This window comes from Mesoplodon densirostris, chromosome 19 (assembly GCF_025265405.1).
Source record: "Mesoplodon densirostris isolate mMesDen1 chromosome 19, mMesDen1 primary haplotype, whole genome shotgun sequence".
NCBI lineage: Eukaryota > Metazoa > Chordata > Mammalia > Artiodactyla > Ziphiidae > Mesoplodon > Mesoplodon densirostris.
Genome location: NC_082679.1, coordinates 10,619,677 through 10,644,053, shown reverse-complemented (window position 1 = coordinate 10,644,053; position 24,377 = coordinate 10,619,677). Strand labels below are relative to the sequence as shown.

General features: G+C 40.0%; 1 protein-coding gene across 3 annotated transcripts in view; it reads right to left on the bottom strand.

Annotated features, from left to right (window-relative positions):
* Positions 1 to 354: 354 nt before the first annotated feature.
* The window catches only part of ZNF112 (zinc finger protein 112), a 35,728-nt gene continuing 11,705 nt past the window's right edge, over positions 355 to 24,377 (bottom strand). For 2 of the 3 annotated variants that reach the window (XM_060084254.1, XM_060084255.1), the window contains exons 2-6: positions 19,640 to 19,778; positions 19,493 to 19,537; positions 17,431 to 17,557; positions 13,785 to 13,880; positions 355 to 3,969 (exon numbers count right to left, since the gene is read on the bottom strand). In XM_060084254.1, the coding sequence (XP_059940237.1) occupies positions 1,469 to 3,969; positions 13,785 to 13,880; positions 17,431 to 17,557; positions 19,493 to 19,507 (2,739 nt within the window). In that variant the 5' untranslated portion in view covers positions 19,508 to 19,537; positions 19,640 to 19,778 and the 3' untranslated portion in view covers positions 355 to 1,468. The remainder of the gene's footprint in view (positions 3,970 to 13,784; positions 13,881 to 17,430; positions 17,558 to 19,492; positions 19,538 to 19,639; positions 19,779 to 24,377) is intronic. The other variant, XM_060084253.1, reaches the window with a different exon arrangement.

Below are 24,377 nucleotides of genomic sequence, written 5' to 3'. Positions count from 1 at the left end.
TGCCGCAGAGCGGCTGGGTCCATGAGCCATGGCTGCTGAGCCTGCGCATCCGGAGCCTGTGCTCTGCAACGGGAGAGGCCACAACAGTGAGAGGCCCGTGTACCGCAAAAAAAAAAAAAAAAAAAAAAAAGATATTTTTCTTTGTGTGAGTGGAAGAAGTATGGGGATGTGAAACTTAACAAAATTAAAGTCCTCCAAACTTGTCACGGATCCTGCCTAAGGAGGTCTGAATTGGACAAAGGCTATAACTCTTAGAAATCAGTCAGATCAAAAGGATTTTGATGGAAATATGGAGACTAAAAAACCAAGTATTGTAATTTTGACATTTATTAAGAAAGTATTTGTCATTAGTAACAATTTCTGCCACTTTCCAAATATTACAGTAAAACTCTGTCCTAACACACAGGGCAGGAGTAAAAATTCAATTATGTGAAATGCAGTGTTCCATTTTTGTAAAGTTAACCAGAAACGTTGTTTTATCAGTTTGTACTGTCCTTTAAAGTGCACACAGGTGTACATACTCACAGCTAAACTTAAATGGATAGTATACTGTAGAGAAAGAGACCAAATGGTAAGAAATTCAGTTCACCCCTGCTTACATGAGGGACAAAGGGAGAGAACCAATCCCAACAGGGCTACAACCAAACTCATGTAATTTCAGATTGCAATATTGCTGATACATTTCAAATAATATTTACTTGAAGTGCTTACATTACTTGCAGTATTCCTCCTCCAAATACATTTTTAAATGACTTTTTGGGGAAAATAGCTTAATAAAAATTTCAAACATGATACCTTTACACACTTTTAGTCATTTAGCAAAAAGTACTGAGCACCTAATATTGAGTTATGCAGTGTCGTGGCTTTGGAGACTTAACAATGCATGAAGCCCCTTCTCTCATTAACTTTACATTCCATTTACATTCCATTTAGGCATGCTCATTACTGTGCTTCTGTTAAAATCCTGACTATACTCATATCTTTTTTAAGCCCTAGTGCAACAACTGGTTAAAGTAACGTGCAATGGGCCTCCCTGGTGGCGCAGTGGTTAAGAGTCCGCCTGCCGATGCAGGGGATACGGGTTTGTGCCCCGGTCTGGGAGGATCCCACATGCCGCGGAGCGGCTGGGCCCATGAGCCATGGCCGCTGGGCCTGCGCATCCGGAGCCTGTGCTCCGCAACGGGAGAGGCCACAACAGTGAGAGGCCCGCATACCGCAAAAAGAAAAAAAAAAAAAAAAGAAAAAAAAAAAAAAAAGTAACGTGCAATGACATGTTAAAGTTCTCACAAAATCCCATGTGGAACCCCTCTCATTAGATGTCTCTGCTGTGTGGTCTCCTACTGTGAATGTTGATGTTGGGCAGAAACATTACCTTTTCATGAAAGAAACTTTTTCTACTTCAAGAACTGGAGTGAGTGGAAAATTTCAGCTCTCATTTGAGGACTTCAGAACGCAATAGAATACCGTTTTACAGAATTTCACTTTTGTATGGATTCTCTGAAGAAAGATAAACCTTACCATACTCTTCACTTTTATAGAATGTATCACCACTATGGACTCTTTGATGAATTAGAAGACCTGAGCTCCAACGGAAACCCTTACCACATGCATCGCATTTGTATGGTTTCTCTCCCGTGTGGACTCTCTGATGAGCCTGGAGGTTTGATCTCTGACTGAAGCCCTTACCACACACCTCACATTTGTATGGTTTTTCCCCAGTGTGGACTCTGTGATGGGCTTGAAGACTTGAAAACCCACTGAAACCCTTACCGCACTGTTCACATTTATAGGGCCTCCCTTCCGTGTGGACCCTCTGATGTGCTTGAAGGCGTGAACTTTCACTGAAACCCTTTGTGCACACCTCACATTTGTATGGTTTCCCTCCTGTGTGGACCCTCTGATGTGCTTCAAGGCGTGAGCTCTGACTAAAGCCCTTCCCACACATATCACATTTGTATGGCTTCACTCTGGTGTGGACTCTCTGATGACCTTGAAGATATGCTCTCTGACTGAAGCCCTTCCCACATACCTCACATATATATGGTCTCTCGCCAGTGTGGACACTCTGATGGCTTTGAAGGTACGATCTCTGACTGAAGCTCTTACCACATTCATCACATTGGTATGGCTTCTCTCCTGTGTGGACTCTCTGATGTGCCAGAAGAGTTGAGGCCTTACTGAAGCCCTTATCACATTCTCCACATTTATAGGGTTTCTCTCCTGTGTGAACCCTCTGATGAATTTGAAGATTAAAGCTCCAACTGAATCCCTTCCCACACTCCTCACACTTGAATGGTTTTTCTCCAGTGTGAACTCTCTGATGGCCTTGAAGGTGTGAACTCCGACTGAATCCCTTCCCACACTCCTCACACTTGTATGGTTTCTCTCCAGTATGAACTCTCTGATGGCCTTGAAGGTATGAACTCCGACTGAATCCCTTCCCACACTCCTCACATTTGTATGGTTTTTCTCCAGTGTGGACTCTCTGATGGGCCTGAAGGTATGAACTCCGACTGAATCCCTTATCACACTCCTCACATTTAAAAGGTTTCTCTCCTGTGTGGACCCTTTGATGAACATTAAGAACTGATCTGTGACTGAAGAGTTTACCACATGCGTTGCATTTGTATGGCTTCTCTCCAGTGTGGACTCTCTGATGATCTTTAGGTTTTGAATTCCAACTGAAGCCATTCCCACACTCCTTGTAAGGTTTCTCTCCAATGTGAATTTTCTGATGGCCTTGAAGATATGAATTTTGGCTGAAGCTGTTACCACATGTATAACGTTTATATGGTTGTTCCCTAGTGTGGACTATCTGAAGGTCTTGAAAATGTGAGGCCAGACTGAAGCCATTACCACACACCTCAGAATTATAGGGAATCTCTTCCATGTGAACTCTGTGCTGAATGTTACAATCTGAGTTACAAATGAAACCCTTCTCACACTCCACATCTGTGTTGAGTTTCTCTTCAGTTTGGATTTTCTGATGGGCTCGAAGGCAAGAATTCTGGTTAAAGGCATTCCTGTTCTCCTCAAATCCATAGGGCTCCTGCTCAGTATGGACCCTAAAACTGCTACTAAGGTCTAAGCTATGACTGAAGCCCTTCTCATAAATGTTGCATCTGCTGGACACCTCTCCCGTGTGAGTAAGTTCATATGTGTTATGAGAGGAACACTGATTGACAGTCTCACTGTATTCATATTTAAGTGGCACCTCCTCTGCATGTACTTTCTGATGGCATTGCAGATGTGAACTCTCAGAAACACAGTTGTCTCTTCTACAAACACTTTGCTGAGTATGAAGAACTGAACTGTAACTACAGTCCTTTCCACATGGACTGTATGCACAGGGCTTTCCTTCCAAGTGTAACTGCTGAAGAACTTCAGAGCTGGAGTCATTGTTGAAGGCTTTTCTGTACTCATTACCAGAGTAGAGCTTTTGCCCTGTCTGAATTAAGTCTTGATTAAGCAATGAGACCTTCATGACATCTTCTCCACAGTCATGGCAGCTATAGTTTTTTTCTGTTCTGTGTACACCCAGATTATCATTGTGATGTGAGATCCAACGGATACTTTCAGACATACAGAAATCATTTTTCATGGAAATTTTCTGACATCTACACTGATAATTACGTGGCTCTGTAAGATACATTTTCCTCCAAGAATGCTGGGCTCTCCAAGAGGGAAATTCTTGACCTTTTAGGTCATGGGAACCATCTCCTATATGAGTCAATACATAGTTCTCATCTTCAGAAATCTGAATCGGTATTCCTGCCCAAACTTGGCAGGGGGAATCGCCTTGCTTTTGCAGCTGAGAAATATTCTCTTGAGAAGTTTTCATGGAATCTTGACACCCGGTTAACCTGCCTGCACCTTGTTGCCAGGTCTGCCAGGTGGAAAGCTCTTTGGGGGAAAGGCAGCTTAATCCCACTTCCTGAATACTTTCCATATTATGTTGACTCTTGGTTCCTATAAAAATAAAGAGATTTTAGACGTGTACACAGTGAATGCTTTTATTCAGAGATTTCAAGATTTTGCACTTAGATGATGATATGCAACTTCAATAAACTGGAGGAAAATTCATGTTACTACCTCTGATGATACTTAGAAAATGGCTCATCTTTGGCTATACCAGGAATATAAGTAGGATCCACAGAATTCTGGCTATCTGCGTGCCTCAAAATTAGGGCTTTGCAACACAACCTGGACATTGAAGACGGTGCCCTGTTCAAAATGCCTAGTTAAACCATACACAAATTATCATGGGCTGCCTGGAGATTTCAAGAAAACAGAAGGGGATAGTCTCAAATTGGAAAGAGTATAGTTTCAAGTGGATAAATGCTTTTTGCCCTGATAGTAATGGGCATGGTAACATTTTTGTTTGTTTTTAAGAAGACTGCATGTTAAATGCTGTGCAGATGAAGGTAAAAGTAGATCTTTAATCTATGCTTGAGGCATCAAACTGCCTATCTCTAATTCGTTCTTTATCTTCATGAGACTAATAAGCTCTTCTAAGTCACTGTCAGCCATTATCAGCTTAACTCCTTTCAAAAGATATTTTGCAATTATCAAGGGCCATGGTGCAGGTCAGAATGTAAAACACGGGTGACAGAATTCAACTCCAAAGACATCAGAAAAAAATGGAGGCTGAGGGAAGCATAGGCAAGTTTTATGGCACCAGTAGGTGTCCTCTGTTATCAAACAAACTAAACTCAATGAACATTGACTTTGGCTTGCACCATTCTGCTAGAAAATTACTTTAATGTTTAGGGAATTTGAGGCTCCAGAAGAGTTGAAGATGGGTATGTTTGGGTGAAAATGTCTTGTCCCTTAGTTATGAAAGCTCGGATTATCAGCAGGCAGCAGATCTTCATATCCTAGTGAGAAGTATACTCCCTGAGGACCGGTGGTCCAACAGGGTTGAAGTAATAACATGCACTCTCCTAACACTTGGCAGTACGTTAATTCTCTTTCAGCATCCGGGGGGAAAAAAAAAGCAGTAAAAGAGGATTTTTTTCATAACATGAATATTATCCTCAAACATAATAACTCTTTGTGTTTTTCTGTCTCTCCACACTGGGGTGGATTACCCACAAGGACAAGCACTTCGTTGTGTACACAGCATTACCCTCACTGCCTGTAACACTCCTAGCAAACAGTAGTTGCTCAATAAGCACATAATGAATAGATCACAGCTTGAGTTACTCTCACAGAACTGAAAGTGCATATATGTGTTAAGTTATTTTTCATGGGAAAGGAACTGGTGATGGCAGTTTTACTGCAATGTTGAAAGGCTGTATGAGAGGTAGGGCTACACTCAGATATCACCTGCTGATGAGAAAAGCAAAGGTCACAAGAATCTTGTGGATTGTGTCTTTTTAATTTTGAAAATAAATGGTGTAGTTTTTCTTGTATAAAATCTTACCTGTAGCCCCACCCTATAACCAATTTATTAAAAAAATTAAAAATAAAAGGCCGCACTGATGATTCAGTGGCAGTAGGATCTGGGGCAGTGCCCTGACTGCAGGGTAACACTTTACGGCATGTCTATGAGTACTCATCTCAGTAGTACTTAAAAAAAAAAAGATGCCAACCAACTATACTTCAATAAAAAATTAATTTAAAAAATGCCTAGTGGGCTTCCCTGGTGGCGCAGTGGTTGAGAGTCCGCCTGCCGATGCAGGGGACACGGGTTCGTGCCCCGATCCCGGAAGATCCCACATGCCGCGGAGCGGCTGGGCCCGCGAGCCATGGCCACGGAGCCTGTGTGTCCGGAGCCTGTGCTCCGCAACGGGAGAGGCCACAGCAGTGAGAGGCCCGCGTACAGCAAAAAAAAAAAAAAAAAAAAAAAAAAAAAAAAGCCTAATGATGTCTTAGGTTTCTCAAAAGCAAAGCTTTCAATTACTATATGAATATTTTATATAATAATGAAATGAAGGGACACAGAATACGAGGCATGTCAAATAAAGTAAATAGCTTTACTTTCCTTTTGGCAAATGTGTCTTTCAAGGAATTGGTCTATTTCATCTAGGCTGTCAAATTTGTGGGCATAGAGTTTGTTCATAGTATTCCTTTTTTATTCTTTTAATGTCCACAGGTTCTGTAGTCATGTTCCCTCTTTCATTTCTGATATTAGTAATTTGCATTTCTGTGATATTAGTAATTTGTGTCTCTTTTTCTTAGTTACCCTAGCTAAGAAGCTTATCCATTTTAGGCATCTTTTCAAAGAACCAGCTTTTGGTTTCATTGATTTTCTCTACTGATTTCTTATTTCCAATTCTTATTCTTGTCTTCTACTTACTTTTCTTCTGCTTACAATTTGCTTTTCTTTTTCTAGTTTCCTAAGGTGGAAGCTTAGATGATTGATTTTAGACCTTTCTTCTTTTCTAATACATGTATTCAATGCTATAAATTTTCCTCTAATCAGTGCTTTTGCTGCAGCCCACAAATTTTGGTAGGTTGTGTTTTCATTTTCATGTAGTTCAAAATATCTTAAAATTTCTCTTGAGATTTCTTCTTTGACCCATGTGTTATTTGGAAGTGTATTGTTTAATCTCCATTTGAGGTTTTCCAGTTATTTGATTTATTGACTTCTAGTTTAATTCCATTGCAGTCTGAGAGCAGGCACTGCATGATTTCTATTCTTTTAAATTTGTTAAGGTGTGTTTTATGATTCAGATTATGGTCTATCTTGGTGAATGTTCCATGTGAGCTTGAGAAGAAGAGTTCTTTCTAATCATGTACATTAACAATGGCTACAACATCCAACTCTATGCCACAAAGCTATCATTTTAGAAGCCATTTTAACTCAGTCTACAGGGAAAAATATACTCCATACCTTGTTTTATTGTGCTTTGCTTTACTGTGCTTCACAGGTAGAGTTTCTTACAAACTGAAGGCAACCCTATGTTGAGCAAGCCTACTGGCACTATTTTTCCAACAGAATTTGCTCATTTCATGTCTCTGTGTAACATTTTGGTAATTCTCACAATATTTCAAACTTTTTCATTATTATATTTGTCATAGTTATCTGTGATCTTTGATGTTACTACTATGACTCACTGAAGGCTCAGATGATGGTTAACATTTTTTAGCAATAAAGTATTTTTTAGTTAAGGTATGTGAATTGTTTTTTTAGCATAATGCTATTGCACACTTAATAAACTACAGTATAGTATAAACATGACTTTTATATGCACTAGGAAACCAAAAAATTTGTGACTTGCTTTATATGCAATATTTGCTTTCTTGCAGTGCTCTGGAACTGAACCTGCAATATCTCTGAGATCTGCCTGTTTGAAAACAAGAACAGGGTTATGTGGGGTGGAGACAGAAGAAGTGAAATGCAGAAAGCAAAGACTATTCTAGCATAAAATGGCCAGCCTATCACAGCCTGAGATCAGATGTCACCACTGTAAATGATCAAAAAAGTAATCTAAAAATTATAAGAAAAAAGTAATAAAACATATGTATAATTTAAAAAAGAGATGTGTCATATTTTATTAACAACATGCTATTTTACCCATATGTACTTTATGTCTGCAGTTAGTTAATGCAAATGTAGTAAGTTTTCTATTAAAAAGGAAATTCTGGCAAGGAATTATAATGCTAGATCAACATGATTGGCATGTGTAAGATATCATAAGGTTCATAAGGTATTGATGAAACGTTGCATTAAAACTTAAGGTTTAGTTAAGGTTAACATATAAGGTTGGACCTAGAGTCTGTCATACAGAGTGAAGTAAGTCAGAAAGAAAGACAAATACCGTATGCTAACACATATATATGGAATTTAAGAAAAAAAAATGTCATGAAGAACCTAGGGGTAAGATAGGAATAAAGACACAGACCTACTAGAGAATGGACTTGAGAATATGGGGAGGGGGAAGGGTAAGCTGTGACAAAGCAGGAGAGTGGCATGGACATATATACACTACCAAACATAAAATAGATAGCTAGTGGGAAGGAGCCGCATAGCACAGGGAGATCAGCTCAGTGCTTTGTGACCACCTAGAGGGGTGGGATAGGGAGGGTGGGAGGGAGGGAGATGCAAGAGGGTAGAGATATGGGAACATATGTACATGTATAACTGATTCACTTTGTTATAAAGCAGAAACTAACACACCATTGTAAAGCAATTATACTCCAATAAAGATGTAAAAAAAACATATAAGGTTAAGTTACGCCTTCAACAACTCTTAACCCAGTGATGTTTGATATTCTAATTAAGCCATAAAGGAATTAAAATTATCAAAGGAAATAGCTGAAAACAGCTACGTGAGAACTACTGACAGGAATGGTATTCAGATCTAGCTGGAACCAGCAAACTACCAAGGAAAGAGAAGAAAAAGCAAGATAATTTGCAGGGAGCACCTTATTACTTGAAAGATGGAGATTACTGAACGTAAGTATCTCCTGGTTAATGAAGTAGATGGTTTTGCTATAATTAGAGATAACACTGGAAATGAAAAACAGGAATAATCTGCTATGGGGAAAAAAAAAAAGCCCAGAAGCCCTTGGTTTATACAGCAATGATGCTTGCCTGGCTCTACGGACCAGAAACTTCCCTTTCCATCCCTGCTGGGAGTTTCAGATCGCATCAGCGGCAGTCAGCAGTATTAAGGTATAGTGTTGGTAAAGGATCACCTTTCAGAGCCCCTGGGGATCGTGATGCCTCACGTCAGCAACAGGTGCAGGTGGCTCTAAAAGGTTGTTGACTCTGCACCTCTGATCAAATTAATCAGGCAATTCCATGAAACAGATTTTGTTTACTTATGTGGACTGACAAGCTTATTTTATGTAAACATGGACTACACATCATCTTTTGCACTCCAAGTAAAATTATTTTTCTTATCACTTTCCAATAGAAGACAAAATTTAATCACTGGCAGAGAAGGCTGAAAACAGATTATGGAATATTACTGGATGTATTTGGAATGAACAGCCTATAACAGCACAAGAACACTAATGGTGGGAAACCATTAGTGAGGCTTAAGATCAATTTAGTAGATTGTGACATGCAATTTTAAAAAGGACAGAAAATATTACAGTTGCACTGCATGTCAGGTTATCATGGCATAAATGCTTGTTTCAGACTTGCAGATATGTATACACACATAGGTCTGTACTGGGTTACATTACACACTGAAGGCCATGGCCCAAAAAGTATGAAAACCACTGGTGTAAATAGTTGAGGAAGGTATAAAGCTTGTAATGAAACAATTATAAGGCTCAAATGCAAAGTTCAAATGCGGAAACTTGGAAAAATATCAATAGGTAGGTTTGTACCTCTTAGTTTCATGCCTACATGGACTGAAGTTTAAGAATACTGGGAACAAATTACCACTTGAGATATATTCTTTCTTTCCCTCAGGATGTATGAAACCTGAGAGTACAACTTCTTTTTTCAGGTTATAATGGTCACCAGCTGAAAATTATACACTAGATCTTTATGGGGATGAAGGCTTGAAAACTGTCTAAAATCTACATTAACATTTGTTTATTTAATGGCTAACGTGTATGAAATAAAGAAGAAGAAATATATACTTATTTTTTAATAGGGGATGAAAAGAAAGACAGGGGCTGGTCTTCCCAACTCTTGTTTTTCTCACCTTGAATCTTCCTTGCCTGGCCTGAAAAAAAACTAGGAAATTTATGCAGATGCTGACTTTGGGAGAGATGGATGGGCTGCGACTTGGAACATCTTGCAAGGAGATGGACAGTTAAGAAGCCATTATTGGGACTTCCCTGGTGGCGCAGTGATTAGGGATCCGCCTGCCAATGCAGGGGACATGGTTCGAGCCCTGGTCCAGGAAGATCTCACATGTCGTGGAGCAATGAAGCCCGTGCGCCACAACTACTGAGCCTGTGCTCTAGAGCCCGTGAGCCACAACTACTGAGCCCACATGCCACCACTCCCATGTACCTAGAGCCGGCTCACTGCAATGAAGAGTAGCCCCCACTCACCACAACTAAAGAAAGCCCACGCGCAGCAACAAAGACCCAATACAGCAAAAAAAAAAAAAAAAAAGAAGCCATTATTTATTGACATCGTTCTCTTTCCTAGTGGAAATTGAGATAGTTCCGCTAACAGAGTGGTTGTAAAACTATCATTTTAAAAATATTTCTTTGCCCACGTCAATTAAATCAGCTCCTAGAGGCTGCAGGAAAGTCAATGGGGATAATTATGTCTCTCTTGGTTACAACTCCAAAGTTAAAGCTCAGTAAGGGGACTTCCCTGGTGGTCCAGTGGTAAAGAATCCACCTTCCAATGCAGGGGACATAGGTTCGATCCCGGACAGGGACCTAAGATCCCACATGCCGCGGGGCAACTATGCCTGTGCGCCACAACTACTGAGCTCACGTGAGAGAACCCGCCTCAATGAGAGAACCCGTGTGCAGCAAACTACGGAGCCCACGTGCTCTGGAGCCCGCGTGCCACAACTAGAGAGAAAACCCGCACACTACAACCAGAGGGAAGCCTGAGCACTGCAACGAAGAGACTGCGCCACAATGAAAAGATCCCATGTGTCGCAACTAAGACCCAACACAGCCAAAACAAAAACCAGCTCAGTAGGATGGTTTTTCTCTTTGAATCTCTGAGTCACCAGGTAATTTATTCCACAGAAATAAAATCACTAGTACCCAACGACATTTGGATTGGGGTTTTTATTGCTGTACTTTCTATATTAGTAGTAAAAAAACAAGGGAGACGGCGGAGAAATGAATGCCTATCAATTAAAAAATGGGTAAATGATACATGTTATAGTCACATACTGGATTATATAGTGATGATTATTTTTAAGAAGAGATAATCTCAGATTGGGAGGGATTTCTTGCTCAAGGTACCATGAAGGAGAAAAATTAGTATATTAAAAATAAGAGGGGCTTCCCTGGTGGCGCAGTGGTTGAGGGTCCGCCTGCCGATGCAGGGGACACGGGTTCGTGCCCCGATCCCGGAAGATCCCACATGCCGCGGAGCGGCTGAGCCCGCGAGCCATGGCCGCGGAGCCTGTGTGTCCGGAGCCTGTGCTCCGCAACGGGAGAGGCCACAGCAGTGAGAGGCCCGCGTACAGCAAAAAAAAAAAAAAAAAAAAAAAAAAGAATGTACATTTTCAAAATTTTGCATTAATATAAGGTATATACATGTTAGTATATGTAAAAAATTAAATAAAAAGATATTTTAAAATATGACATTACATTCCTACTGATGCTATCAGGCAGGGGGACTGGCACACTACGGCCCTAGCCCTGTTTTAGTGTAGCTTAAGAACAAGAATAGATTTTACATTTTTTAAAATGGTGTAAGAAAAAACAAAGAAGAATATGTGACAGAGACCACATATGGCCAGCAAAGCCTAAAATATTCACTATCTGGACCTTTAGAGAAAAACTTTGCTGACCCCTGCTCTAGAGAGTATATTGCCTGTTATGACTCTGAATGTTAACTGAGATGGAAACAAAAAATTATAGAAGTGAAGTAATTGGTTTTGAAATTTTCAACTGACTCTCCTTCTCACCCAGGAGCATCCTTAGCTACACAGGTGTGACCATGGCTTCTGACACCAGGGTCTGAGGACTCAAAAACATTACTAAAATGTTTGGACTCGCATATATGTCCAACTTGGAAGTTCCACTTCAAAAAGAAAATTACAAGCCAATATCTCTGATGAACATAATGTAAAAATCCTAAACAAAGTATTAGCAAACTGAATTCAACAACACATTAAAAGGCTCATACACCAAAATCAAATGGGATTTATTGTAGGGATGCAAGTATGGTTCAACATCTGCAAACCAGTAAGTGTGGTACACCACATTAACAAAATGAAGGATAAAAATCATTTTATCCTTCATCAAAAGCAAAAGAAACAAAAGCAAAAATAAACAAGTGGGGCTACAGTCAAACTAAGAAGCTTCTGCACAGCAAAGAAAACCAACAATAAAACGAAAAGGCAAACTACTGAATGGGAGAAAACTATGTGCAAATCATATATTTGATAAGGGGTTATATCCAAAATATAGAAAGAACTCATACAATTCAATAGTAAAAAACAAACGATCTGATTAAAAACATGGGCAGAAGACCAGAATAGACATTTTCCCAAAGAAGACATACAGATGGCCAACATAAAAAGGTTCATAAAAAGATGCTCAACATTAATCATCAGGGAAATGCAAATCAAATCCACCATGAGATGATCACCTCCCACCTGTTAGGATGTCTATTATCAAAAGACAAGAGATAACAAATGGCGGCAAGGATGTGGAGGAGCGGGAGCCCTTGTACACTACTGGTGGGAATGGAAGTTGGTGCAGCCACTATGGAAATCAGTATGGAGGGTCCTCAAAGAATTAAAAATAGAACTATCATACGATTCAGCAATTCTACTTCTGTGTATTTATCTGAAGAAAATGAAAACAGTAACTCGAAAAGATACATGGGGCTTCCCTGGTGGCACAGTGATTAAGAATCCACCTGCCAATGCAGGGGACACGGGTTCAAGCCCTGGTCCGGGAAGATTCCACATGCCGTGGAGCAACTAAGCCCGTGTGCCACAACTACTGAGCCTGTGCTCTAGAGCCCGTGAGCCACAACTACTGAGCTCGCGTGCCACAACTACTGAAGCCCACGCGCCTACAGCCTGTACTCTGCAACAAAGAGAAGCCACCACAATGAGAAGCCCATACACCACAACAAAGAGTAACCCCCGCTCACCGCAACTAGAGAAAGCCCATGCACGGCAACAAAGACCCAACGCAGCCCAAAATAAATAAATAAATTCATAAAAAGAAAAAATATATGCACCCCCATGTACACTGCAGCATTATTTACAACAGTCAAGATAAGGAAACAATCTAAGTGTCCACTGATGGATGAATGGATAAAGAAAATTCAGCTATAAATAAAAATGAAATCTTGCCATTTGCAACAATACGGGTAGACCTTGAGGTATTTGAAGACAAATGCCGCTCGATCTCTCTTATACGTGGAATCTAAAGTCACCACCCCCCGCCCCGCAACAAACACACAAAACCAACCAAGCTCACAGATACAGAGAACAGACTGTTGGTTGCAAGAGGCAGGGGTTGGGGGATGGGAAAAATAGGTGAACTGTTGTTTTTTTTTAATTTAAGTAAATTGAATAAAATTTTTTAAAAAAACCGTAGCTAGGTCAAGAGACTGTTTAGGTGTCAGGGGATGCGACGGTGAGAAGAGAGGACAGATGGGAAGATAAAGAGCTGGGCATCTGAATGAGGAAGTTAATGCAAAAGTGTCTCACTTGAAATTGCTGCATGGGAAGGGTCAATTATAATGTTGGCATTGATCATTTTTGGTATTTCCTTTAGCTGACTGGCTATTCATCTTTTAGGAATAATGGCTACCTATCCATGAATACTCAAGGACACCTGAACAGTTAGAATTAGGACAGGCATTCATCAGTTGACAAACAACATTCTAGAGTATCCCTCCATCCCACTGATTTATTCCACACCTATTAGCTGCCTCAAGGAGGACCGAAGACAGTGAAGACCACACATGTATTAACCGATTCACTCAGTCAAGGCACAGAGCAAAGCAAGCCAAGTAACCTGAAGCAGAAGCATAATTCTGACAGGTCCGATGGGCAGCAATGGGCCAGTGCAGCTGGGACAGAAGGAATGAGCTAGAATATGGAAAGCTAGAGGGGGTGAGGCGACAGACACCTCAGGGGCTGACATTTTCTGACTCATGTGTCAGGAGGGGCTCTCTGGCTTCTGGGTCACTGCTGGATGGTTCTCACCTGAACACCCATCTCTCTGGGTCTCTGTCTCCATCATCAAAAGCTCTTCTTCTCTCTCCAGCTGTAATATAAGCTCCGGTTTGAAGGGCTGATTCCCTGTAAAAAGGCGAGGAGAGCAAAAGTTTTAAATTTTGACCAAGTCCCACTTGTGTTTTTTTCTTTTTTTTCTTTTCTGAATCATGTTTTTGGGATCATGTCTAAGACCTCTTTGCCTAACCCAAGGTCATGAAGATTTTCTCCTGTGTTTCTTTCTAGAAGTTACATTTTACATTATGTCTCTTATCCATTTTGAGTTAATTTTTTGGTAGGTGTGAGGCATGCAAATATATGCATACAGAAGTCCAAATGCTTCAGCACCATCTGTTGAAAAGATGATACTTTCTCCACTGAATGGCCTTGGCACCTGTAGTACATCTAAAATAGTCTCAGAATTGCTTATTCCATATCAGAGCAATAAACAAATCCACTAAAAAGTGTTCAGGATTGCAAGTCATTCTCCCATCCCCCTCCCACTGTACCAAAAACTAAGGGTATAGAGTTATACACTGTGTTCCTTAGCTACTTCCGTGAATTCTTTCTTTTCTCTATTCATTGTGGTTAAGGTATTAATTTCAAATACAATTCATTTTTCTTTTAGATTATCATCCCTTTGTCTTCTTATTTGATTTACGTTTCAGAATGTGTTGAACCAACATATTTTCAAAAGTCCAAACTAGACAAAAAGGTGTATCCAGACAAGTGTAACTCTCTCAAACATCCCTTCCACACTATTACCTTCCACCCACTTATAAAAAACTAACTTCATGACTTCCTGATTAATCCTTCCTGTGTTTCTTCTTATAAAGGTTGGCAGATATTCATATATTTACTTATTTTCCCTTCCTCCTTACACAAACTAGTATACTATTAATGCTCTTTTGCACTTTGTTATCTTTAGGGAAAATTCCTACAAGTGAACTGGAAAAAGGTAACTCCATAGTTCTGTTAGATATTGTCAAATTCCTCTCCTTAGGGGTGGTATCGAGTTGCACTCCTACTTTCAATGCATGAAAGTGTTTTATTCCCCACAGCTTTGCCCCAAAAATAGTGTTATGTTTTTGAATTTTTGCTAATCTCATGGATGAAAAATGATGTTTCAGTATAATCTGAATTAACATCTCTCTTATTTTGAATGAAACGGAATAACTATTCATATGTATACATATTTATTTCAATATGTGTGCATGTATATGTGTATGTATATGAATATACACAACCAGATACATCCCCACCTCCCAGCTCTAAACCCTGAGACCAGGAAACAAAGAAACCACAGTGGCAAGGACAATCCCTAGCATCCAGACCGTGGTGTTAAATACCATTCCCCAATAAATGAAATAAATGATTCCAGAGCTGGGGCAAAGTAAAGGATGAGCCTAGGACAGCATGCTATGCCCCCAAATAAGAGAGTGCTCAAAAAAAGGCTGGGGGCATATTACAAGGGCAAGGAGTCAGCTTAAAGGGGTCAAATTTGGAACAACTTTAGCAAGATAATTATTATTGTAATAAATTACAAATCATTTTTATAAGAGAATTCACAAGTGCCTACAAATAATAAATAAATAAATGGTTAAGAGAGAGGGGCTCTTGCGTTCTGCAGAATGCCAAGTGCTCACTGCTACGTGTGAAGGAAGCACGAAGCCAGAAAATCATCATTTGGTAACTATCATGGTAGAGACTGGATACAGCAAGAATCATCATTGGATGCTAAGTCTATAGGGAAATGTTTGTGTGGTCTTAAAAAGTGATGCCCTGTGACTGCAAGAGGAAGTAATCTTATAGTGGAGAAATTGGACATCTTGACAGGGTGATGAAAATTAGCATCACTAATGAGGGACAGATGGTGTGTCTCTAGATGTGATACCCTCAGAAGGACACACCACTACCAACTGCAGAGTTCCAGCCAGAATGGATCATCTGAATCTAATTATGAGGAAATACTAGGAATGCTCTATTAAAAATGGGGGGAGGGAGTAGCAGTATTCCTTAAAAAGTCACAGTCTTAAAAGGCAAAGCAATGCTGTGAAAATGCTCCAAATTAAAGGAGGCTAAAGAAACACTGACAGCTAGACTAGACCCTAGGCTGGATCTTGCCCTGGAGACAGAAAAATATGCTTTAAGTTATATAATTGGCTCTACTGATAAAATTAGGGCATAAATGATAGATTGGATAAAAGTGCTATATCTGCACTGGGGATATGTAAGAAATATTCCTATTTCTACAAAATATACTGTCCAGTGAAGTATTAACCTTGCCCAAAGAGAGGTCTCGCTTTTGCCCTCAGCTCTTGGGAGATGATAACTAAGCACTGGCCATGTACTGCCTGATAAGAGTGTCCTTTTTTTACCTGGAGGCCCTGGGCCACACCAGAGAGTTTAACAATGTGATTTATGGTGGGGCCTTTAGGCCATGTGTATCAGCTTGATTTCCGGAAGTGAGGGGGCGTATGGAAACCAAAGTCAGCCACACAGGTGTCCAACCACATCTATGCGACCAAGCTGCAATCAAAGCTCTGGACACCAAGGTTTGTGTGAGCCTCCCTGGTTGGCAACACTCCGCATGTACGGTCACCCGTCACTGATGGGGAGAGTGAGTGCTGTCCACGACTCGCCTGGGAGAGGACAGCTGGGAGTCTGTGCTGGAAACTCCCCTGGACTCTGCCCCAGGCGTCTCTTCTCTTGGCTGATTTTATCCTGTATCCTTTCCATGTAATAAAGTGTAGCTGTGAGTATAACAGCTTTGAGTGACTTCTGAGAGTTCTAGCAAATTACTGAGGCTCAGGGGACCCCCCCGAGCTTGGAACTGGTGTCAGAGTAAGGGTAGTCTTGGGATTCCTGAACTGTGCATATACACTGAAGTATTTAGAGATAATAGGGCCATGGCATACGTAAATTACCCTTAAATGGTTCAGAAAAAAAATTAGGTATATACATATGTTTTCATACATATACATAAATATTTATGGAGAGAGAAAGAACATGCACATAAATGATAAAATTTAAATGGGGTAAAATGTTACTATAGGTCAATCTAGGTAAAAGCTATATGGGTGTTCTTGTTCTATACTTTTACTTTTGCAAATTTTCTGTAAGTCTGAAGTTATTTACAAATACATCATTAAAGCAAAAAACAAAATACCTGTGAAAAATCACATTTATAAACAACTACAGTGGGAATTCCCTGGCGGTCCAGTGGTTAGGACTCTGCTTTCACTGACGAAGGCCTAGGTTCAATCCCTGGTCAGGGAACTAAGATCCCGCAAGCCGTGTGGTGTGGTGCCCCCCCACACACCAAAAAAACCAAACAAAAACAACTACAGTTACTGGAACCCTGAAAAACAAAGAAGCTGGAGCAACTCACTAAACTGATTTTATGACAAACCAGTGGAGCAGCACCACAAGCTGCCCACTTATAATTCAAAGGACAGATTCTTTTTCCTGGACAGAAACATCAGAAACATCTTGTCTCTGCTGCACAGGGATTATGAGGACTCGTAGGTACCCAAGCTCAGAGAATGATTTTAGGAGTCCCGGAGCTTCAAGCAACTGCGCACACAAAGACACCCCAGGAGGCTGACACTGTGTCACAGAGGGCGCCCGTCCTCACCCACTGAGAGCAGGTTCCGGAAGTTCTCCAGCATCACCTCTCGGTACAGCTTCCTCTGGGCGGAGTCCAGCAGCCCCAGCTCCTCCTCGGTGAAGACCACAGCCACATCCTTGAAGGACACTGGCTCCTACAACACCAAACACACACAGACTATGTTTATGGAAGAGGGGCAGCACTGAGAAAGTGTCAAGAATGGGAAGCTGTTCGGATTCCGAGGGACCGAGTCAAATTTCAGTAGCGGCCTTCTGTTTGCTTTGCACACTGCCAATGCCATCCACCAGAAGGGCTGCAGGAAAAGAAATCCTTGCACTTTAAATTGCTGCCTTTTGTTAGTACTCCTATAGGTAAGTCCCTGGAACTCCGGTGCATCGCGTGGGCTGCTAGAAAAGCTTTAGTTCCAACAGCGTGTGATGGAGTCTGTCTTCCCTCTTTTATACACTTACACCACTTACTCAATGTGCTGATCTTACAGGGCACGAGTCACCCTTACTGTTCGAGTATGTAGCTCCTCCTCTGTGCCCCATCTAGATGTGCAGCATTTATGGGCACAGCTCTGGAGCCTGAATGCCTGTGTTCACATTAGGATGCTCTGCTGTGGGACCTTGGACTTGGTCCTCATCCTCTCTTCATTTGTAGGCTGATAACTGTACCTTAGGGTACTGGTAATAAAATGAGTGACTATAGGTAAAGCACTTAGGAACAGTGACTGGTACATAGTAAGTACCCAATAAATGATAACTATTATTGTGATGATGATGATGATGATGATTTCTGGCATCCCACTTCAGGGCTGCATAGTAATTCAAGAAATTGATGACTGAGAATACAGTGAACTGATCTAAATAATGCATGCTTAGTTTTAGATTACTTATTATAAACAATGTTGCAAAAAATCTTTCCATATAGACCTTAGTCCCTGGAACTCTGCTGGTTATCTCCTTAAAATAAATTACAAAAAGTAGAAATGGTAATGTTGAAGAATAACAAACTTTAAAGTTTTGAAACCATAATGGCAGGTGTTGGGTTGTTTTTGTCTCTCTTTCCACCCAAATGGTATGCCTGATACTCTTAATCCAGAAGGCAAAGGCTTTGGAGTTGGCCAGATACTTGCCTACTGCAGGAACCTGAACAGGTCTTCAAACTTACATGAACCTCTTATCTTCAAGTTGACAGTGAAGATGATTCCAAGTCCCTCTTAGAGCAGTGAATAGCATGACAGATGGAAAGTGCCTGTGTGTCTTATAGTATGACTAAAATTTTAAAAGTAAGTACCTGTAATGCTCTAATCAATTAATTCATGAATGGTGTGACACACAGGCACACAGACACACACAAAGAAAGCTTTCAGGTCCTGGAAAGAAAGAATCTAGCTCTTTTTGAACGAAAACAGCTAACACTATTTTTTTCTGAGTTCAGCCTCAGTATGACCCTGTTAGACAAAACCATCCTTTAAGTAGTCTTTGTACAAAGGTACCACTTAAGAAAAAAAAAATTTAAGTTTTGAGTCCCTAGAACATAAGGACAAATAGTATCAGAATTCTCTCAGAATTGCTTTTTGAGTAAAGATTAGATGTATAGAAACTGATACTGTTGTGTAAAACTGTGAGAATCCTCATGAATTTAAAAGCTTGTGAATGACAAATAGTTAAAAAAAAATGAGGGAGAGTGTATAACAGTTCATTGAAATAATATTAGATGATAAAAATTAAGTGCTATAATTTTAAGTGAAAAAAAATTCAAAATTGTATCTATTATTGCAAGTATAGTTATAGCACATGAAAAATGAGCATGGAAAACACAGGTGATTTGTAAGCAGGGTAATAATGTGTGGGCTTTCCCATTTTAAAAATTTCTATTCTCTTTCACACCATTAGTTGTGAAATACAATGATAATAAAAACTGAAAAGGGAAATTTTAAAAAAATGAAACAAAAGAGCACAGCACACAAATGGTATTAAATGTCTGCTGTCATTCTTTAAGCTTGGCAAGGAAGAGAAAAAAGGTGTCCACTTACTGAGAAATGAAATACCTGTTAAGTGACGGAAATAAAAATCCAGCTCACCTGGAACTTGATCATCTTCTCCGTTTCCTGGGGAAAGGCAGAGACCTGAAGAGGCACAAAAGGCAAAAAGAAAGAAGCCATGAGAGAGGGGGAAATGCATCTCTGTGCAAATCAGAAAAAGGCGTCCCTCCTCCCAGGCACACACACCTTCACAAGCAGGGTGTGGGCTGGGGTCCAGCTGCCACTAGGCTATCCCGGCAGGATGCCCGCAAGCATGGGACAGCCTGCACCGCCATACCTGGCAGTTCTCACACACCTCGAGGTTCCCCAGGTACTCATTCTGATCCTGGGAAATGTGGGAAAGGAGAGACAGTTAAGTGGGAGAGGAGAGGTACTGGTTAAAAGTGGCCTCTGGGGACAATTCGTTTTCAAAACCTCACATTGCTAGAAAATTGCATATATTGGCACTGCTATATATTTTTAATCGTGGTTAAATTAATTAACCTCTCTAGGCTTCATTTCTGCAAGCTGCAGCATTGGGATCGTAATAGTACCAACATTATAAGATTGCTGTTAGGATTATGTGCGTGAGTAGTGGAAAACCGTTGTAACTATACCAATGTTTTCTATTGTAGCTGCAGAGAAGCAGATACTATTCTACATCATAAAACTGTCCTTGCAGATGGGGTTGAAAGAAATCTGCGTGGCAGAGATTATGGCTTTTCACTTAATAAGCTGTTGCCCTGATAATAACGTTTGTTTAGACACTGCGCCCACCCTTCTGAAAAGTTTAGTGGCTGGTGAATATTCCTCCTGAAGCGGGAGGAGGCTCAACTGGTATTGATACTTCCCTCTTCCCACATGGATATAATAAAGATTAAAGAAGCCCGTGATGCTACCATATCTGTGTAAAGCATTGGCTCACTGCTTGACCCTTGGGAGGATTTGGAGAACAGGAGTTTAATTTCTTGGGTTCTTCCTCAAGGTTATTTACTGTTCTCAATAGTTAATTACTGTTATTTATCTTATTTACTATTCCCAAGCAACTTCAAAGTCATCTGTGGAAGAAAAAGAACTCAAAAAAGGGCTAATCATGGGCTTTGTGGCCACAAACTGTCTCTGTGGAATGCTGTTCTTTTTGTTCTTTTTACAACCTGTCATATGTACTGGGTTGGCCAAAAAGTGCCCTTTGGTTTCTAAGTAAAAATAAAAGACACATTTTTCATTTTCACCAAGAACTTTATTGAACAACGTATTCACCCTTTTGTTCCACTACCTTCTGCCATTTTTCAGGCAACTTCATAATTCCATCTTCCCAAAACTTTTTACCTTTCTGAGCAAAAAACTGTCCCAGGTGCCTTTTACAGTCTTCCAGGGAATTGGAATTTTTTCTATTAAGAGAATTTTGTAAAGACCGAAATAAATGGAAATCCGAAGGTGCAATGTCTGGTGAACATGGCAGATGAATCAGAACTTCCCAGCCAAGCTGCGACAGTTTTTGCCTGGTTATCAAAGAAACATGTGGTCTTGCAGTATCCTGATGGAAGATTTTGCATTTTCTATTGACTAATTCTGGACACTTTTCGTCGAATGCTGCTTTCAGTTGGTCTAATTGGGAGCAGGACTTGTTGGAACTAGTTGTTTGGTTTTCCATAAGGAGCTTATAATTGAGGGCTCCCTTCCAATCCCACCATATACACAACATCACCTTCTTTGGATGAAGACCAGCCTTTGGTGTGGTTGGTGGTGGTTTATTTCACTTGCTCCACAATCTCCTCCGTTCCACATTATTGTACAGTATCCATTTTTCATTGCCTGTCACAATTTGTTTTAAAAACGTAACGTTTTCATTACGTTTAAGTAGAGAATCGCATGCAGAAATATGGTCAAGAAGGTCTTTTTTCACTTAACTTACATGGAAGCCAAACATCAAAGCGATTAACATAACCAAGCTGGCGCAAATGATTTTCAACGCTTGATTTGGATATTTTGAGTATGTCGGCTATCTCCCGCCTGGTGTAACGTTGATTGTTCTCAATTAATGTCTCGATTTGATCGCTATCAACTTCAACCAGTCTACCCAACCGGGGAGCCTCGTCCAGCAAGAAATCTCCAGCATGAAACTTCGCAAACCACTTTTGACACATTCGATCAGTCACAGCACCTTCTCCATACAGTGCAAAAATCTTTTTGCACGTTTCAGTTACGTTTTTACCTTTCTTGAAATAATAAAGCATAATATGCCAAAGATGTTGCTTTCTTTTCCTTCCATCTTCAATATTAAAATGGCTACACAAAAATTCATGTCTTTTTTTAAATGCACACTGATATGACAGCTGTTACATACAATCTAACAAAATTGTTTCAAATGAAGTTAAAGACAACTAAGGGCTACTAGAGCCATCTTACGGAAAAAAACGAATGAACCTTTTGGCCAACCCAATAAGAACCATTCTTAGCTGGGGAGGAAAAAGGGATTTACAAAAATAAGCCATGGGCAGTAGTTTGCCCACCTGCATCCTTGACCCTGTTAGCTTTTAACACTCAGCTGCTCCAGGATACCTTTTAACAGGTTTGGCTGCAGCCTTATTAATTCCTAAAACCCACTTTGCCAGTCTAATAAAAAAAAGCAGGACTTTGGCCAAGAGCCCAGGCTATAGAATCAGGCCACCAAGCTTCAATCTTGATTCTGCCACTACTGGCAGAGTAAACTTTTACAAGTTAATTAACCTCTTGATGCCTCTGTTTCTTCATCTGTAAAATGGAAATAAAAATAGGGTTATTATGAAGAACAGATGAGTTAATGCACCAAAGCATTAGAAAGCCAGTGAGGTTCATAATAAACACCTAATAAATGTTAGCTATTATTTGTATCATCCTCATTATCACCATGAAATATACAGAAGCCACACATTAGCCTTGGTTTGTTTCTACATATATTTACTTTAGGTAGTAATTATCCATAGGTGTATATTACCTTTGGAATATTCTGAAAAAGCTGGTGGCTTCGGCATCCCACCAAAACTTATTGAGATAAAGGACAGGGAATAGTATACTGTTTATTCTCCCACATCCATTTTCAGAAAATTTGAATACAATCTCACATAGCTGAAGGTTCCTATTTTCTGCTGCCTGTTGGAAAACTACACCAACCCCAAACAGATACTGAATAACTCCTTTCTGCTAATCCCTGTACTTGGCAATAAGCACAATGAGAACTTGACCTAGTCCCTGCTACATAGAAACCTGCAACTGAGTGGGAGAAACAGATCAGAAACAAGGAGCAGAAACTCCAGTGAACTCAAGACAGGTCAACCGAAATTGCTAAAACTGAAGCTTATGAAAGTAATGTGCACTCTGTTGTATTGATAGCATGTTCTAGAAATGTCAGCAAGGTCAAGTTGGTTAATGGTATTGTTCAGGTAGGAATCATCAGTTTTGTATTCTTAATGAGTTTCAGTCTGCTTGTATTGACTACTGAGAAGAGTGTTGAAATCTCCATATTTAATTGTGGATTTCTCTATCTCTTCTTTCAGTTCTGTCAGATTTTCTTCATGTAGTTTGAAGCTCTGTTGTTTTCTGGATACACATTTAGGATTGTTATGTCTACGTGGTGAATTGATGCTTGGTGTAATGTCCCTACTTCTCCCTGGTAATAGTCCTTGTTCTGAAGTCTATTTTGTCTGATATTAATATAGTCACTCCAGCCTTTTTTGATTGATGTTTGCATGGTACTTTTTTTTTTAAATCCTTTTAACCTATCTATATCCTTATAGCTAAAGTGGGGCTCCTTTAGACAGCATATACTCAGTTTTTGTTCTTTATCCAATCTTAACAATCTTTTAAAATTAGCGTATTTAGGTCATTAGCATTTCATGTAATTTTAATATGGTCAGATTTAAGTCTACCATTTCATTATTTTCCCCTGTTTTTCCTTCTTGATTTTCTTCCTCTATGACCCTTTTTCTGCCCTCTTTTGGGGTGAATTTTTTTTAGAATTAAATTCATCTCTTTTTATCTATTAGTTTTTGGCTATCATCACCTTTCTTTTCCTCCTCTGGGGTTGCAATATACATATCTTTCACAGTGTACTTAGTGTTATTATTTTACCAATTCCCCCATTCTTGTATTAGTTGTCGTATGTATTCTCTATATACAGTGCTCTAGCCAAGAAAGCTATAATTTTTAAACAGTTGCATTTTTATGTGGAGAAAAACAATATTTTATATTTACAAAAAACTTACTATTTTTGTTGCTCTTTTCTCATTTCTGAAGTTCCTAGTTTCCATTTGGTATCATTTCTGTTCAACCTAAAGAACTTCCTTTAACACTCCTTTTTAGCATAGGTGCGACATTTTCCCCCCTTCTTCCTGAAGGAAATTTTCACTGGATATATAATTCTGAGTTGACGATTTGTTTAAGCACCTCAAAGATGCTGTTCCAATGTTTTCTGGCCTACATGATTTCCAATGAGAAATCTGCAGATGTATGAATCATTGTTCTACCACATATGTTCTCTAAGTGTACTCAAGGATTTTTATCTTTAATTTCCAGAAGTTTGTTTATGATGTATCCAGAAGTGATATTTTCTCTAACTATTATAGCATTAAACAAGAAATGAATAACAAAAAGATATCTGGACAATCTCCAAACATTCAGAAATTAAAAAGCATACTTCTAGCAACCAATGAACAAAGTCACAAAAGAAAGTAGAGCAGGGACTTCCCTGGTGGTGCAGTGGTTAAGACTCTGTGCTCCCAATGCAGGGGGCCCAGGCCCAGGTTTGATCCCTGGTCAGGGAACTAGATCCCACAAGCATGCCGCAACTAAGAGTTCACATGCCACAACTAAGGAGACTGCATGCCGCAATTAAGGAGCTGGTGAGCCGCAACTCAGGAGCCCGCCAGCCACAACTAAGGAGCCCTCGAGCTGCAACTAAAGGAGC